The sequence below is a fragment of the Cyprinus carpio genome, chromosome B19 (assembly GCF_018340385.1).
Source record: "Cyprinus carpio isolate SPL01 chromosome B19, ASM1834038v1, whole genome shotgun sequence".
Lineage (NCBI taxonomy): Eukaryota > Metazoa > Chordata > Actinopteri > Cypriniformes > Cyprinidae > Cyprinus > Cyprinus carpio.
This window is the reverse complement of record NC_056615.1, coordinates 6,856,985-6,875,828: the sequence shown is the minus strand read 5'-3', so window position 1 is coordinate 6,875,828 and position 18,844 is coordinate 6,856,985. Positions and strand designations below refer to the sequence as shown.

Here is an 18,844-nt window from a genome sequence, read left to right as displayed (position 1 = left end):
TTCATCTGTCACTGTCTGTACATTGTTTTTGAACACAAACAAACAAATAAATACATGCATACAAACATATCCACTTCCCTGGTTCTCAAAAGCGGAGGTCATCATCGCTGGGAAATTCTCTATTTTCTAACTACAACAAATATAATTTGCTGCCGCAATAGCAAAAAATTAATAAATAATAATAATAAAAAAAAAATTTGGTTTCACCTTATGAGCTAAAAATTCACAACACATATACTAAATAAATAATTTTATATATATATTTGTGTGTGTGTGTGTGTGTGTGTGTGTGTTTCTTTAAATGACATCATAAAATAGTAGTTCAGTAGTTTACAAATCACATGAAAAATAAGACAAAAGACACTGACATAATAATCTAAAAGGTCCATAACAGTAGATGACCGATCTTAGAAAAAGAAAAGGTACAAAAGCTGTCACTGGGGTCCATACATTCTCAAAAATTACACCTTTTTATAACCTACCTAAGGGTGCATATTAGTACCTGAAAGGTACAGTACACAGGCTATTACTAAAGTGAATATATTAGTATGCAATATGTGGCACATATAAGTACATATAAGAGAAAATGACCCGCAGAAACACAGTAGGAATGGAGTATAAATAGCAAACCGCTACTGTGTAACTAGAGCGTCTGTCTGTCCCGCTTTCATTCAGTCAGCGGCTCAGTTTTATTGTGCAACAGTGACATCTAGAGGCCAACGAGAGAACCGCCAGCGAACATCTGATCGCGCATAGTACAGCATTCAGTGACCTCCTGATTCTGTCAGATATAGGCTGTTTCCTCTGATTAAACTGCAAATCAGTAAATCTACTCACGACTTTATATTGGTAGTGATAAAGGCTTTAAAAGTTTATCTACGGAGTACAGTCTTCAGTGCTACTTTTATAGCGAACTCTCAGTCCCAGGATGTTTTAGGTAGTTGTGAGATCACGGACAAACATAAACATGTCTTTTTTATTGGCCTGCGGTATGTCCCCCTGAGAAGTCACTAAAATAACAGTCCTGGGAAGAGCAGCTGTCGTGTGTACACTCCCTGGTAAACACTGGTATGAATTTAATATTAACATCAGCTTCTTAAAAGACGAGTAATATTGTATGTAATATATTGTAATCCACGTTGATACGCGATAGCAAGTTGGGCGATGTTTACAAATCCTACTATGGCTAAGGACTATCGCATGAATATTTATAAAGTCGTGCTAATGTTGCTTGGTAACCTTTTAGTAGCGTCCCGTGACGTGTTTAATTAAAATTCATAAGCCACGCCCTCGGAGAGGAATTTGAAAGGACTCCCCACTTTCTGAAGGGAAAACAACTCCTCCTCCTGACTACCTATTACATTTCTACGGATGGGTGGGGATGACGAGCAATTTTCGTTTTAGTTTTAAAATGTTAATTTTCTATTTTTTAAAAAAAAAAACATGCCATGAGGTTTTTGTGTTTAAATGAACGTTCCTTACACTCCGCCCCGCCTACTTCTTAACGTTCGGTTTTCAGCCAATCAGTTAGCTCTACAGTAATGGCGTCACGTTACGTATTTAATATTCATAAGCCAAGCCTTCGCCATAGTAGGACCAATGGACGCGTCGGAGGGGGAGCGGTGATGTCATCTGTGAACCCTCAGCCCACTCCCCCGAGTGAGAGGCGCTGATTTGACTTTCTCATAATTTTTCTGCAGAAGTTTTGCGAAGTGAGCGAGACACAGCGCGACCGCGAGTTAAGAAACCCCGTCACACAGCCTCCGAGGACTAACTTTTCCGCGTTTTGAGAGCGAAGATCGGACGCTCATTAACGGGACAGGCTTATAAATCGAGCCCATCATCCTGGACGGGCTGAAAAGTTTCACGCGAGCGAAATGAACCGGAGCTTTAATAATAAATCGCAGTCTTTGCGCAGCTTGAACATGAACGCGGTGGAAGTGAAAAGCAAGGTGAGTTGTGCGAGATGCATGCTTGAGAATATTTCACGAGAATAGTTTCGCTGCATAGTTACACGATGCTGTATATTTTTAGATGAGAAAAGTAGGAAATGGCTAACTTTGGTTAGCCCATGTCAAATCATATTATGCCATATAAGAACTAATATGATCTTTGCACAGTTTACTCAATTTCGAGCATTTTAAAATGTATTTTTATTTCACTTTTTAACTGTTTATTTTACTTTTGAGAATTGCGTTTGGTTTCATCTTCTCCAGTAAAATGAGTTACAGGCAGCACAACTGTTTTGGCGCTTGACCTGTCACATTAATGGATGCTGTTTATAATTTTCATGGCTTTACCTCTCCAAAAGAATAAAAAGCTGTAGATTATCAAGCACAGTCCTCTCTCAGTCCTGTGTTTGTGTAGTCTGCTGCAGCATGTGGCTCTCAGATGGGAGACCTCTGCTCTCTGAAGTTCTGTATGTTTGTAATAATCTTCACATCGGGTCAGGTTAAATACTGTCCTCATTTCCAGCTGTCCGAAAATAGTATCCAAACAACACACGGACATATTTACACATTTGACAAGAGCAAACATGAGCTGATTCATTGGGATGGGCTCTATTATTGTGTCAGTTGGACAAAGTTAAACTTTTGTTTCTTGTATTACTCACCTAAAAGTACATACAAACACCAGCGGTTAACATGGATACTTTAATCTCATAGGGAAATGGGATTATCTATCTATCTATCTATCTATCTGTCTGTCTATCTATCTGTGTCATCCATCCATCCATCCATTAGGAATGCATCGATCCGATACTCAGGATCGGTATCGGCTCCGATATTGGCACTTTCTGCGGATATCGGTCAGACGAGACCGATCCAAATCCGATATTGTGTGTATACTATTCTGTGTTATTGTTGATGCCCACGAAAGGCGCAAAAAAATTCTAAAGCACCAAAATGTTTTCGTGCACTATATTTCAAGTGTCCTGAAGCTGTTCCATAGTCCAGTGTGGGGTACAGATGAATACTGAAGACATTAAATTCAAGTTCACATAATCTCTTCTTTCCGCTGCGGCTCCATTCAGAAATCAAACTGAGTGTTGTGTTCGGTTACTAAAGTCAAAACCATGAAACTCTTCGAGAGCGAAAGCAACTGAGGTTTAAAACTGTTCAAAGAAAAGGCTCAATAAACTAACACAGATCTAATACACTACGTATCAATCTCTCTTCGCTTTGTACTAACTTTTCTATGCGGACTCGGAGGGCTGCACACTGTGACTCCGTGTTGTTTCAAGCACATCATTAGGGAGCGCATCACAAGCACTCTGTGCCACTATATATTGGAGCCTTTAGTATTATAATATTTTCTGCGCAATCAAAGATTATTAATAGTCTTTCTTGTTCTGTCCTATCTATCATATGTTGTTGCCTTTATTACTGTGCTATATATTTAAAATAAAATTTCTTTTATATTTCTATATAAATGTATATACTTTTTTTTTTTCATGAATGTATTTTACAACAATACAAATAGCAACAAAAAAAAAATAAAAAATTTCACAAGATTTTATCAAATTGTTGTGCACCCGTGATTTTTCTTTTGCTGCTGAATTATCCACTAACCTTGTTTATAATAGTATTTTTATCATAGATTATGATTATATTTTTTTTCATTTGTTATTTTTCATTAAAATAAAGTTGTCTATATGTAGAAGTGACGATCAGGTCAACACAGAGAAGTGTAGAGATTCTACATTGATTTAAAAAAAAATAAAACTGTGCTGGTGTTTTATTGTTTGGTTGTTGGCGGATGATAATAATTTTCAGTATCGGATCGGATCTGTTCTGAAAAAATGATATCGTTGCATCCCTACCATCCATCCATGTTTACATTTACATTTAATCATTTAGCAGACGCTTTTATCCAAAGCGACTTACAAATGAGAACAATAGAAGCAATCAGATCAACAAGAAAACAACAACGGTATACAAGTGCCATGACAAGTCTCAGTTAGTCTAGTACAGAACACGTAGCCAGGTTTTTTTTTTTTTTAAGAATATGATAGACAAGAAAAGAAAAGGTAAGTACTAGTATTAGTTGGTTAAGTGCTGGCGAAAAAGATGAGTCTTTAGATGTTATTTGAAAATGAGTAAAGACTCAGCTTGTTTGTGTCTGACATTCTATTGTAATAGTTCTCTTGAAGAATAGCATGAGTTTCATTTATATCATGATGATAGATTTATCATCACTCAATGTGGAGACCTTTCATATACAGTAATTGTTCAGTTTGCCTGGGGAAATGCCTGACAAAGCTTCAACCAACCCTTCACAAATAGAAGTAACTCTATATCTGTCACCGCTCGTGCTAATGGTGCTGTGGACTATACGTCTGTTCCAGCCAAGCTGATGGAGACAGTATCTGTCAAAGCACTGTCACTGGGACCCATTGGACCTGGATGATTCATTACATGCCTCTGCTTTTCTATTTGAGTCATCTGTCACTTTATTCACTCTATATTCAAGAGTGGCTGAAAAAAACTCAGCTGTCTTTTGGACTAGACATTGGCTAGAGAAACTTTTATAATGTGGTTGTGGATGTGATGGTCCTAATTGCTGGAATGTGTGGGCGACGTGCCCAGATCCAGACTCCATTGCCATTGTCTGATTATTGGCCTCTATTATTCAGCCGTGCTCTTAATTCATAACAGGGGCTAAAAAGCCCTGCTACTGTTGTCAATGAAAGGAGCCACTGTTTGGGGTCTGTAAAGACAAGAGCGCCCCCATTACGTTTCTCCTCTCTTGGAAGAGCCAGATACCTCCATATGAATGTAGAAGGGGTGCAGATCAACCCGCTTTCCCACTGAAACCTGAAAGAACCAATACTCGCCCCCAAAACAAAAGCATTAATGTAAGGATGTGTGAAACCACAACCTGCGAGGCAAGAATGATGATAAAGCTGGTATCTAAGATCGTTCTACCGTGATGTTTGGAACATTGTGTATCAACCACATCTGTGTCAACATTATGAATCACCGTTGTGATGTCATGGATCTCTCAGTATCACGCATATGATGTCATCACCCAGTTCCTTACATCACAATCAGGAAAGGCTTGTTTGGAGAGGAACTCTGCTGGTGATAAGAGTGCGTGAGGGGGTTTCTGTTCCTTCGTAAGGAGCTGGTTTTGTCTCCCAGTGCTTTATATCTAAAGAAACCCCACTGATGTGTCTAAGGCTTTGTACATCTTCCAGAAACACTCCCCCGACTCCTCTTTCACTGCTGTTTTCCACTGACCTAGCTGGATCTCGGTTGGAAATGTACTTTTTGGAACGCTATACTGACATTTGATAAGATTGGGTTTTGGGTACTGTTTAATGTCACAGAAGTATTTAACACAAAGAGCTGTATATAGCACTGTTTTGACTTGTCTGAACCTGTCAGTGTTTGAGGACTGATAAAGTTTTTTTTTTTTTGCTGTCCTCATATTACTCAGGATTTGATGTTAAAAATTGGGCAGGTTGGGCTCTGTTTAGACTTGTATTCTCAATGATTTGAGGTCATGTTATTGTTTTTGGGCTTGAGTTTGCACATGGATGACAACTGAGTTGTTAAACATGGATTCAGATTTGCACTGTGTCCTAACCAGACACGATAAGATCACAGAGAGTTTGTCTGTAGACACCAGACGTAATAAGACCACAAGATGTGTCAAAGTCAAACACTAATCCCAACCAATCAGACGAGCACTTGCACTTGAAGGTAAATTATCAGTTGTTATTGTTATTACTACTGTTGAAGGGATAGTTATGTCATCATTTACTCATGCTCAAGTTTTCACCAAACTTGTATTAATTTTTTATCGGCTGTTGAACACAAAGGAAGATGTTTTAAAGAATGTTGTTAACCAAACAGTTGACGGTAGCCGTTGACTTCCATAGTATGGAGAAAAATCCAATGGAAGTCAATGGGTACCATCAGCTGTTTGGTTTCCCACATTCGTCTGGAGATGATGAATGGGTTAAATCCTCACACTTAGGTGGTGGGATGGATGTTTGCATATGTGTCTACCATTGAGTACATTTTCACATGTAGTCAACTTGATCACACACCTGCCACCAGAGACCCTCCGAGTGTATTTCTGCTGCTTCACATTTGTATTTCGTGTGCTAATGACAGGTTGCCATTGGCTAATGTTGCACTCTCATCCTAGAGGCATAATTACACAGAGCAGCACAGTCCACGAGTGAATGCTGGGATGCTGCAGCCTCAATCGTTGTTGTGAAAGACAAAGCGAGGCCTGTGTTTTTCAGGCTGGATGAGACGACCCACGCATTGAGTCAAGACTCACATCTGCATGGTAGTCACATGATCTGAGACATAACCTCAGCTTGACCCTGTTAGTGATGGTGATATGCCTCCAACGGACAATTGCCTCGTTCTGAATTTGAGGGCAGAGTGTGTCTCTCAAGGGATTTGTTTTGGTTGGACTGAAGAAATACTTCATATGCTTATAGATTAAAACAACACTGATCCGTGTTTGCATACTATCTGTCTATTATTAGTACATTCCAAATAATTTGCATAGATAAATGTTTTTAAAGCAGTGCAGAGGAACAGTTATGTGTCCTGTGTAAACGGACCTTGGTGTGTGTTCTGAGAGAGGAGATTTGTAGGGTCCTGTGATTTCCGGCGATGTGGAAAATGTGGACAGAATTGACTAATCCAGTCATAAAAATTGAATTTACTGTATAATGTGGAATGTCACAGAATTTGCTCAATTTTGGGTGAATAGATCAAAAGTAGGTCAGTAGACTTAAGCCGCGAAATACTATTAAAATATGAATCCTGCACATTTCTGCGTGTCTCTGTGTGAATGGATGGCGCAGACGTTTCGTTTTTCGGTTTCGTTTACATACTGGAGTGATGTTTTCAGGCTCTGTCGACTCAGTATATGAACGCATGAATATAATCAATAGAACTGCTCTGAGAGTCATTTCATGAGCATTTTACTGTTTCTTTTAAGAAAAACTGTTGTCATATTATATAAACGAAAGGTCTTCACAACCACCAAATAAAAAATAAAAGTTTGGTTTAACTTAAAGGAACTGTGACAGAAATATTACTTAATGTAATGATAATAAAATTATTATTAAAACATTATTTCTATGAAAAAATAGAAATAGCTGTGTGGCTCAGCTGCAGTGACGGGTGACATCCGTTCATGTGTGTTGTTGTGGAGGTTTGCGCTTACTCATCACCCTGCATTGTGCGTCTCTCTATTGTGTCTCAGGTCCCTGTTTGCTTCCATTTCCTCATTACAAACAGCAGAGCTGCCAAGACAGCCGAACAGACTGTTAGAGGCCTGCTGAAAACACCCTTTATCTCTCAATGTCAGTGTTTTGTGATTCCTGACACGTCTGAAGGCTAAGTAGATTAATCGGAGACTAGTAAGTAAAAATAAGAGAAATAAGTCTGCAGTTATGATTAGGAGGTGAGATGTATTATGTCTACCTCGAGTTGCAAGTTGAAACTGGATAGGATGAGGATGGTGTGGTTTAACCTTGAGATTTACAGCTGTGGTTCCCATGGTCATGGGAGAAGTTTTCCAAGACTGGAAAAGTCATTGAAATTTATGTAGTGAACGTCCAATTTTTCTAGTAATGCTTTGGTTAAAAGTAATTTTTTGTCAGCTAAATGTTGTGAAATAAAAGTTGTAAACAGTGGTGTCCAGATTTTTCTTTTAAGTTGCTTCATTTCAAAGCGTTTATGCGTTGTTTTGTATTCGTAATCCTTTCCTATCAAAATGCTTGCTACGGATGTGAAAACGCAGAAAATCGAACCTGATCCAAATTTTTGTTATGACGGACGAAAGTTTCGGAGGCAGTGTGTAAATGTGATTGACAGTGTGAGGTCAGAATTTTTTTTTTTTTTTTTTTTTTTTTTTACGTGCGAAAATTTCGGATGCAAATTGTGTGCAATGACCTTTACCCTGGAAACAAAACCACTTTCTGTTTCTGAAAGGTGTTTAAAATGATCAGCCATGAACAGCCATCCAGATTTGTGTATTTTCTATGGTGTTCATCACTGTGCCAAATATTTAGACTTAATATGCTATTTATTTTCATAATTATTTTTTTTTTTTTTTACATTTTAATCTGGACTACATGCTCTAGGTATTGTTTTTAAGTGTTTCGATTCTTTATTGTTCGGTCAAACTTTATGGCTTTACATTAGTAAACATAAACTGCTTAACATAAATTCTTCTAAACTTTCATTAGGTAATTTCAATATTTAATAACACATTGTTAAAAATCAAAAACAACTATGTTATTTAATGCGCTTACATGAACTAAGAGTTGTATTTTTTTTTAACAAAGATGAATAACTTCTGTAACAAATGTAGCTATTGCTCATTTTGAATGATAATGCATCAACTAAGGGTAACTAATGAGATCTTATTGTAATTGGTCTTTATAATTCTTTTGTGCTTTAATCTGTGTAAATTGTTAACTTTATAAATTTTTTGTGTTTTATTGTATTTAAATTTTTTAATACAAGTTTAGTTATTTTTTGTTATAAAATTTATTAAACCTGTTATGCTGTATTATGACAACACTTTTTTGCAAGTAAATTTTAATATCGTGATAACACCGAATACTGTGATAAAAGCATTATCAATTAGTCACAACATGAAAATTTGATACCGGCATATCCCTAATGGTGAATGTGATTCATACATAAACGTGTTTTGTAGAAATTAAGCATGAAGGTTCACCTCTAAACCTAACTGTCAGTTGGGCGTAAGATGATCATATGAAAATGTATAAATAAGATTGTACAAATTAGCCACCAGTTCGCCAAAACTTAAAACAGTTACGAATTGCCAGAGTGTGTTTGGTCGACGGATATAGACCTTTTATTCTCATGTTCTTAATCATGTTAATGTACTTGTTAATGTTAACTTGTTCTCTTGTTCATGTTATTTTGTTTTAGTTTAAGATTTTTGCTAATAATTTTAAATTCTTGAACTTAAAAAAATTAACCAAAATTGGGGAAAAAGAAATGTTGCAACTAACTGAATTTTTTAAAAGTTTTTCCATCTAATACTTGTTTATTTCCGCTTTATATCAGTTAACAAATCTTTTTCTCATGTTCTTATGCAGGCTAAAGATTCACGCTTCAGTGGATTTAATTTGCTAAAGTTTGCAAATTTTGTGGAATTAAATATTCTTTAACTGCATATTTGCTGAATTCCAAAGGTGTACGATTGGAAAGGCAAGAAAGGAAATTAGTGAGGAATGTATCAGCTTTGGTGATATATTAGTCGGCTGCTAATCCTTATCTAGTAACAAATGACTAGAAAGATCATTCAGAAGTTTCAAAGCTTTATTAATATCAGTGTATTATAATAGTCAGTGTATCTAACTTCTTCGTTTCTTTTGCAGTATGGAGCAGAGTTCCGGAGGTTTTCAGTGGATCGATTAAAACCTGGCAAATTTGAGGAATTCTACAAACTCATCATGACCATCCACCGGATTGCAAACATGGAGGTGATGATCGGATATGCTGACATTCATGGAGACCTCCTCCCCATCAATAATGACGAGAACTTCAGCAAGGCCGTGTCGACTGCACACCCCCTGCTGCGAATCTTTATCCAGAGACAAGGTACAAGCTCCCTCTCACTTCCCACCCACATCCCTTTATTCTCCGTGTCCCAGTTTTTCCTTGCTCTGTTTGTTTTTTCGAGGTGAATGTTCCTGCTTCACATTGTCTGGTGACTCATCTTTAGGGATGGGTACCAAGAACCGGTATTTTTTTTGAACCGGTACATAATTGGGTCGATGCCAGAATACCGATAAGCTTCAGGACAAACAATACTTTTATCGATACTTGTATTGTTTTGTCTCCGTAAACTTCAATGTTAATGGTGAATTAGAAGCTGCTGCTTGTCATTTCCCTTCACTGAATGATGTGGCGGATGTTTGCTTGATGTGTATATAACTGTTTTAAATTTTCAACAACTTTTCACTTTATATTTTTTGCACCAAACAGTATTGATAACAATATCGATAAGTATCGGTATCGGTATCGATATTGATAAAATGTAAATGATACCCATCCCTACTCAACTTGGATTGCTGGAAGATCTAGTCGAGGAATCAGTCTCAGGGATATCTTGCATAGAAAAATGGGTTTGAAATTGAGAATTGGACAGTTAGAGGCTAAATTCCTGCAGAATGTAGAGTATGAATTTAGCACATACTTGCAGAGCGATGCAGGGATATTCAGGCCACAATTTCTGTGGTCAGGCGAAAATACGGGGTAAACAGGATCATGTGATGTGTGATTGTATGCTGTGTTCTGAGGCACACAGTCCCAAACGTGGCCCTGTGTGCAGCTATTATGTTGTCAGTGTTTCCCTGGCGTGGGCCAGTACACACTGATGTGTGTGTGATTGAGCCGCTGCGGTCTGAAGATAGCTTTCTACAGGAAAGGCTGCTGGTTTTGATGGTAGGGAAGAGAGTGTCAGTTCTTTCCTGTGGAGAGACTCAGACTCTTCCTGTAAATCCCACTGCACCCTTAAAGACAAATCAGCATCCTGTTGCTGAACTGCTGAATGTATGTTAGATACTTTTCCTTTCAGTATCTGAGAATGTGTGTTCAGTTGCAGAAAGTACTCTTTAAAATGTTTGGTACTAGTGATAGGCTGATATATGTAGTCTTAATTTTGAGTTTGGCTTTGGATATTTGTGTCTCCTTAAGTTAGTATTAGTTTTGCCATTGTGCCATTGCAAAATCTTGATATTTCATGGTTTCTGTTTGTAAAGTCAACATTAATTGCCCCCCATAATTTGACCAAAGTTAAACCATATATTCAACAGGATAATTTTCTTTTAATTGACCCTTAGGAGTTTGATTGACAGGCGATCTGACCAATCATAATGCCGAATCAGCCATTTTGTCTGACAAACAAACCAGACAGGAGATTAGATTAACAGCGGTGGACTTGATATTGGTGTATTGACACACCACAAGATGAAGATACCTTCTGATGTTCATTCATGTTTATTTTGCGCCATAACTATTAAACAGGAAGAGATGATTGGTTCATGTGCCGCTTGAACTGAGGCGCTACAGCAATCTATCACAACACGTTAAAGAGCCACAAAACTGTATTTTTATTTATTTTTTTTTTGAGAGAGAGAGAGCACCATGGCTTGTTGGATTTAGCAACAGTGACTAAGGGGGGCGGGTCTTTGCGAAGGGTCAATTGGGCATTTATTGGCTGGTTAAAAAGTGGGCACGACAAATCAAAAACAAACTGGCTGTGTTTGCTAAAACAATTTGCTGTTTGGCATTTGCTAACATTTGTTAAGTGACATCTCTTAAGAAGATGTAAAGATCTGGACTTTTCACAAAATCAAGTATATATACACTACCTTTCAGAAATTTTTAGGTCTGTAAAATTTTATTTATTTAGAAATGTATATCTTTATTTAGCAAGGAGAATACATTAAATTGATCAAAAGTTACGTATATTGAAGACATTAACATTAATTAGGGGCCAAGCACTAAATGTTCGTAGATGAAGGCATCTCTTGTATACTTTAAATTTATTTTTCTTCTTCTTCTATTCAGTGTGTGGTAGCTAGGGTTGCAAAAAGGTGGAAAATTTTCAGTAGATGTCTGAAACATTTCAGAAATTTGGAAACTTTCCAGGATTTTTTTTTGAAAGTTTCCAGAAATTTACCAGAAATTTTCCCTAGTGGTAGCCCATAGAACCACATGTGAGAAAGTTATGAAATTTGGCACACGTATAGAGAACAGTCTCAACATTAAATACAGAAAATCTGGAGTCTCTAACTCAAACCCTCTAGCACCACCAACAGCTCGAAATTGTGCTCATGTTTTTGCTAATAACATTGCAGAAGGATAGAATCATTCTATTTTGCTCTGATTACTTGGCTCATGCCGAATCAGTTGCACTCTATGATGTCATTTTACGTCATTTCGAATTTTCTGAACTATCTACTGTTTCGAACTTGTCCTGGACAGTAAACTGGGCTTCACTGTTCATTTGAGTGTTCAGATCAGTCTGTTCTCAGAGGGACTGCAGCCTATAGAAAGCAGGTCACAGTCTGCTGGTATGGAGGGCACGTCACACAGACAAAAGAGCCACGTGAAAAGAGACAAAACACAGAGAGAGGCACCTCAGCAGGCTGGGCCTTGCTTATCTTTCCACATCCACAGATAGGACGCATCTCTCACCGTGCTTTAAAGGTATGAACCCTGCTCTGCGATATTTGCATACTTCCCATCTCTGCAGTTGCACAACCGTAGTCCAGTAATGCCTGCAAGGAAGACCCAATGTATATTTAATCTCCAAGAACGGCCTTCAGGCTGTTTTCATTCTTTGACAGCTTTTTCAGGTATTAAGGCTGCTCACACTTATTATTGTGATTTTTAGTGATCAGATTTACAAATTAGAATACAGACTTTGACACCTACATAAACAGTGATAAGTAGTTTATGTAGAAGGATTTAACATTTAGTCGTTCTTGCTTTGGTAAAAAGCCTGGAATGTGGTCAAACCATTCATGCGTGTAAAGTTTTACTCATCTTGACGGCTTGGCTTCCAGTCATGGATTACGTAAGTCGTGTTTTCTTGCGACAGCACAAGCTTTTAAGTGGTCAGCAGGATTTGTACTATTATGCTAATTAGTTTCTTTACTCGTAGCTGTGAGTGCCATTCAGCACTCATAGTGACCATTGTGACTGTCGAACAATGAGGTGCTTTCTCACGGTTTGGTCATCTCTTAACCTGAGCGTGAGCAAGCCCGTAAAAAGCATTGCTTGCTGGGAGGTACCAGAGAGTCCCAGCATTCCCGTCACTCGTGGGTTCCTGACATAGATACGGTCACACAGATAGACAGTGAGTCAGTGTGAATGAAAGATTATTCCAAAGCAGAGACACTCAACTTTAGTTTTGAAACACATCATCACACTCTTGTGAAAAGTGTCCATAGTTCACCCAAAAATGCAAATTCTGCCATTTGTTTACTCACCCTCATGTTGTTTCAACTGATAAGACTACTGTTCTTTTTGGAAACACAGATGAAGATATTTTTAATGATTTGACTTGGATTTGATACTTGATTCATATGGATTACTTTTGTGATCTCTTTATGAACTTTTGGGAGCATCAACATTTTTCTGGAATGGATTTCAGTGGATGGACAGAAATCTCTCAGGTTTCAGTAAAAATATCTTCATTTGTATTTTGAAGACAAATCTTATGGGTTTGGAACAACATGAGAGTGAAGAAGATGCCAGAATTTTCAGTTTTGGGTGAACTATCCCTATTATCAAGTCTTACAAGCCTTCAGAAGAACTTAATACAGTTAGGTGTACATGATGTATAACCAACTATCTGTTTGATTTCACTAAAAAAGCACTGGTTGATAAGAGTCATTCATTCAGGAATCATTTGGACTACACGAGTTGTGCTTTAAGTCCTTTAATCATTTGTTTCTGGAATCAGACTTCACTGGTTGTGCATGGCGTGTTGTAGTAAATCATTAAAAAATGGAACTGTTCCCAACTCTTGTCTCTCTCTTTAACTTTACTAGGCTACAGAATAAAGACTGATGGGCCATGTATGTTAAGAACAGCAATGTTCTTAACATACATGGACAAAACATACATAACATAATTTCTTTTAACGGCCCCCTGGAGCTCTGAGAACTCACAAACTTTATATTTCTCTTTTCTTTTTCCACTCTCTTTCACTCGGCGAGGTCAACAGTGGATACTTCCTTTATTTAAATGCACTATAAAGATGAGAGAAAAGCAGCCCAGTCAGTCTGGGTTCATTTCCTTTCTTGAGTTCAGTCAGACTTGATGTAGCAGACGCTCTAAAGCTCAGTTAAGACCTAGGAGCAGATCTCACCCCTGCTGAGACAGACACTGGGGACTTCCACTCCAGAACACTGCACCTGTACCTGCACCTGTCCTGACCTGCGCTTGGCCAGAGGCACAGTAACGCCCCCCAGAACTCTGGGTAATGGCTAATCTGGGGTCAGGAAATGAATGTGACGGATCCTTGCACATACTCAATGTTGGAAAGGAGAAACTAATTAAAAGTAGCAATGGTGCTAATCTAACTACATTTTCAGTAGCGGGACAGTAGCTTGGCTGTTTTCAAAATAGCTTAGAATTTCAAATAACAATTACATTTTTATTTTATTTAATTTATTTTGCCTACATGTTACAAAACAATTTGTATTGCATACACAGCCGCTCATTTGAGTGAGCTTATAAAATGCCTGTTATTAAAACGGTTCTTAAGTGTTGATGGGAAGTCTAATTCATTTTGTCAAATCATTAAAGCAATTCATGTAGGCAATAATCAGTGTCCACAAAAATATGAAGCAGCATGACTGTTTTCAACATTGATAATTATAATACATGTTCAAATAGAAAGCAGTTATTGTAAACTGTAATAATATTTCACACTATTACAGTTTTTATTCAGCCTTGGTAAACATAAGAGATTGTTTAAAAAATATTAAGTCATACTGACCCTAGACTTAATGCTCTTTTTTCATTAACTCTATTCAATTAATACATATATTTTTCGTTAAAGTGAAAGTTTAGAGGATGAAAACACAGACACATGTTCTTTGTTTATTCAAGCCCAAATTAGAAAGGAAGTTGATTGAGAACACATGTCCTGTCGGAAGTCTTCCTAGCGTGCTGCAACTTTATGATAATCATTAATCATAAACATTATCTTATTTTACAGACTGAGCATATGAAGACTATGAATGCAGTTCACTCTGTTGTTGTTTACTTGGGAGTTATTTTTGTGGTCTTTATTTCTTCTGGTCAGCCATAACCATAATTGACCAATCGTGCTAACATCTTAGAAAGTTGAAGGTTAAGCTCGATGGCATGCTGTTGACGACCACAGACAGTAATTTTAACTTTAGTCCCTGCGTTTGTAAAAACAAACAAAATGTTTTGTTGAAGTGGTCTAAATCTGTGCTGGGTGGATGAACCTCTGGTTGTGTGTTGCAGACGTTATTCCTGTGGGTGGATAGTTCTCTATGTAAACAGCTTCTTTCTTTCTTTCTTTTTTTCTGGTGTGTTTGTGCAGTTTATGTGAAAGTTACAGAGTTTGCAAGTCATGACAGGCATTGCCAGATTGGATGTTACTTTGCTTGTGTGATATTTATGTCTTATGGCTAAACCTTGTGTATATCGCTGTTTCTTGTCTCATAGATTTCTTCTTTGATTTAAAATTGCTGTTCATGTTAATGCTCAAATGTCACTCCATGTCTTGACATCATCACTCATGCAACATTGTATAAAAAAAAAACCTTGTTATAATTTGATACTGCTAGTCAGTTTGTTATTGGTTTAATTCACGCTACTTTATCAGTGTATGTTCAAATTTATATGAAAATTAAAGAAACTGATGGCACTGTAATTATGCAAATTGCAGAATTAGAAAGAGCAATGTCTTCAAACTCACTAGTAAACCAGTATAAAGGATTTTTATGATAGAAGGGGCCTATGATTTTTTTTTTTAATTCTATATATTTTTTTTAATTCTATTTTTGGGGAATTTCTGTATTAATGGTTTGATTTAATTTCAACGATCAAAAGTGTTTCACCAAGTGAATTCATTAAACTTAAAAACTTGTTATTAATTTATTAAATTCGACATAATGTATTAAAATTAACAATTCATTTATTTATTTAATTAGAAATTCTGTGTTGTCACTTTTAATTCTTCTAGATTATGTGTGATTTAATACACTTATTGCCAAAAGCATTGCTAATCAGAAAAATGCATAAAACTTTTATCTTAAACTTTTAAAATGTAATCAAATGAAATTTGAACTTTTTTTTTTTTGCAAGCAAAGCTAGTAAATTCCATTTTTAAGATGTAATTCTGTGATTCCATCTGCATTACGGAAGTCATATAGCTTTATAATAGTTGTAACAGTCTGTATGAATGAGGTTATTCAAGTTCACAGTGACATACAGCAGATACATCAGGACAAAGATTAAATACAGGACACACAGAACATCAACAAACAAGAGCGTTTCCTATCTGTGGCTTGTTCCTGCTGTTTTTGGAGACACACAGGCTAAACTAAACTGAGCCTCTCAGACAAACAGAAAGCTAAGATTAAGGGAAATGTAGATAATGGCGTAGGAAATGTGGTCCAAGCTCTTTTAAACAGGGTTTTGATTCCCACATGTGTGTTTACACCAACGCCATCCCAAGATCACCTGAAAAAACTGACTCGTGTGAATGGAGAAACCATTCACAGTTCATACATGTAGCTTATAAATTTTGCTACTTTATTTTATATAAGCCTATAGTTTGACATAAAGCGTAAAGTCACTTTCTGACTCCTAAAAATCTCAAACAATGAGCTATTGTGGTATTCTTTCATGCCCAAAAATGAATGGCATTTTGACAGCATGGCAGTGCATTCGTCTGTGCTTGTTAAAGAGGGTAAAAGCGTCTTTCTTTGCATGCACTTGTAAATGTGCCTTTTAATCTGTACTGGAATGATCTTCAAAGTCTGCCCACTAAAACTGCAGGAAATTGCTTTTCAAGGCATTCTCTGGCATTGCTAGTTTTGTGCACTTTTACTGGCTAATTTTAGAAGAGAAGCACTTTTTAAGTTTCTTCCACTGAGAACCGAGGGGTGGGGAGCTGAAAACAGTCCACGAGGGAGGACTTAGACAGTGAATAGTACAGAGGTGTCAAGGAATCTTGGAGCAGTGTTTGAGAGAGGGTTTCTTTGGAATATGAGTCATGGAATATGTTTATGATAATAGTTTTAAAGCATTTGGTCACTCTATGCGGGCATTGTATGGGAAAGAGCAGCTTGGAGATTATGTAATTTTCCATTTAAATGTTACATTTACCTCAGGAAACCCATTCAGGGTCTAATTGTCCATAAACCGGATCGTCAGCTAGAAACAATAACTCTAGAATGGAGCATTTTGCTATGTATTATGCACTGTATTATTACATATTCAATGCATTTTTACTTAACCTGTTGTCTGTTGTTACATGTAGTTATTTAATCTGCCGTGAACGTTTTTATTACAAACACTCTTTAAATGCTTGTAGTTCAACAACACATTTAAATATAAACAATTATATAATTTTGAAAGTTATATAAAAATGGTTTTATGTACAACTTAAATGTTTGCATATTTTTGATTTATGTTTATTATTAGATTAATTTCGGGTTTTAGGCAAAAAAAAAAAAAAAACACTTTAATATAGGTTTTGGTGTTTTCTTAAATTCTTTTTAGTGCATCACTACTTAATTTCTTATTTTGTGTTTCATACAAGAAGGGATGCACCACAAATTCTGTTGCTATGTTTGCTAACCAATAAATGGCTGATATTAAAATTCTAGACTATTTTTTCTAAATGAATGAATGTGAGTCTGGCCGTAACATCGTTAGAATTTTGCTAAAGGTTACATTTAACAGTGTTATTAAATTATTAGTGTTTTTTTTAAGATAAACTTTAAGTGAATGTTAGATGAAAGTAAAAATGAAATGTAAAAATGAGCATGTATAAAACAATATACAAAATCTACTCATACAATAAATGTAAAATATCTAATGTCGGCAGAGATCCAATATGGTTTTATTAAACTGCATCCTTTTTCTTTTTCTGATCTTGTCTATCTGACTAATAATTGCAGAAATTAGATTTTAGCTCAATGTGTAAATCCTCCATTAAATTGGTGTTCACACAGTCTAAACTCTTCCTCCTCTGTCTCTCTTCTCTAAGTGTGTTATTGTTATTTTTTGAGGAGAGTGAAGGGCGACCCACTTTAAACCTAATTTTTAGTAGCATTTAGATGGTCATTGTTTCGCACCCAGGTCTCAAATCTCCACCTCGAAGTGATAGTTTTCATGCATGTACCCATAAATGAGTTGGTTCTCATGATGTTTCATAAGCAAATCCCTTAAATAGTGGTACTTTCTACAGCATAAGGGATATTAAATCCTTCTAGAAGGTTCTGCCGTGTTTCTTCTTCTGTTTGCACATCTGGCTAGTCAAGGCAGTGGAGCCCAGGGGCTTCTGGGAACTCTGTAATGAGAGAATGCCTGGCCGTCCGCATACACACACACACACACACACACACACACACACACAGCTCACCCACAGCTGTTTGTTCTCACCGTGTGCCGCCACCACCACGAGCAGGCCTGAAAATCACCGAACTCGCATCTCAGGGGCAGAGATTAATCTCCCCTCGCTGTGAGATTATATGACATCCATGATCGTTTTGATATGCTGTTTATTTGTGCCAAAAATCGTGCTGTGACTCTTACATAAGGACAGCAGTGGATTATGCAATTCACGTGCTGCTGGCGAGCAAAGTCCCGGGACAGAGGGCCGGTCCTGCTGAGATTATTTTTGGCCTTCATGGAGCACGAGCAGGACTGTGTGCTGCCTCTTTCATCTGGGGGAAAATAAATAATAAAATGCCACTAGAGGTTGAGTTCTTCGTATGCTGGCTGAGTTTAAAGCGTTGGTCACAGTAGCACGGCTTCACTTCTTTTGTGTGCTGTTACTCTGGATAACGCGCTGCTTTGGTCTGCGCAGCGGAGAGGAGCCTGAGGCAGTGCCATTGACAGCAACGTTTCTCGGAAACATCATACAATAAATGTTATTCAAAGATTGCCTTTATTTATTTTTTTTTTTAAGGGAGACAGCAGCTGTCAGGCCACTCTGTGATACAGCAGTGTCTCTGTCTGTCTTTCCAGTAAAAGTGCCGACCTCTCCAAAGCACTGGGTCATAGCAGTCATTTTAACATCGGGGTCCGACCCCCCCAAT

General features: G+C 37.2%; 2 protein-coding genes across 2 annotated transcripts in view; one reads left to right on the top strand and one right to left on the bottom strand.

Moving 5' to 3' along the window:
* The window catches only part of LOC109085447 (atrial natriuretic peptide receptor 1-like), a 1,054,061-nt gene that overhangs the window by 452,188 nt on the left and 583,029 nt on the right, over positions 1–18,844 (bottom strand). The window lies entirely within an intron of this gene.
* LOC109053408 (partitioning defective 6 homolog gamma-like) overlaps positions 1,602–18,844 on the top strand; it is a 37,509-nt gene continuing 20,266 nt past the window's right edge. The window contains exons 1-2 of the mRNA XM_042744769.1: positions 1,602–1,952; positions 9,395–9,617. Coding sequence (XP_042600703.1) covers positions 1,878–1,952; positions 9,395–9,617 — 298 coding nt within the window. The 5' untranslated portion in view covers positions 1,602–1,877. The remainder of the gene's footprint in view (positions 1,953–9,394; positions 9,618–18,844) is intronic.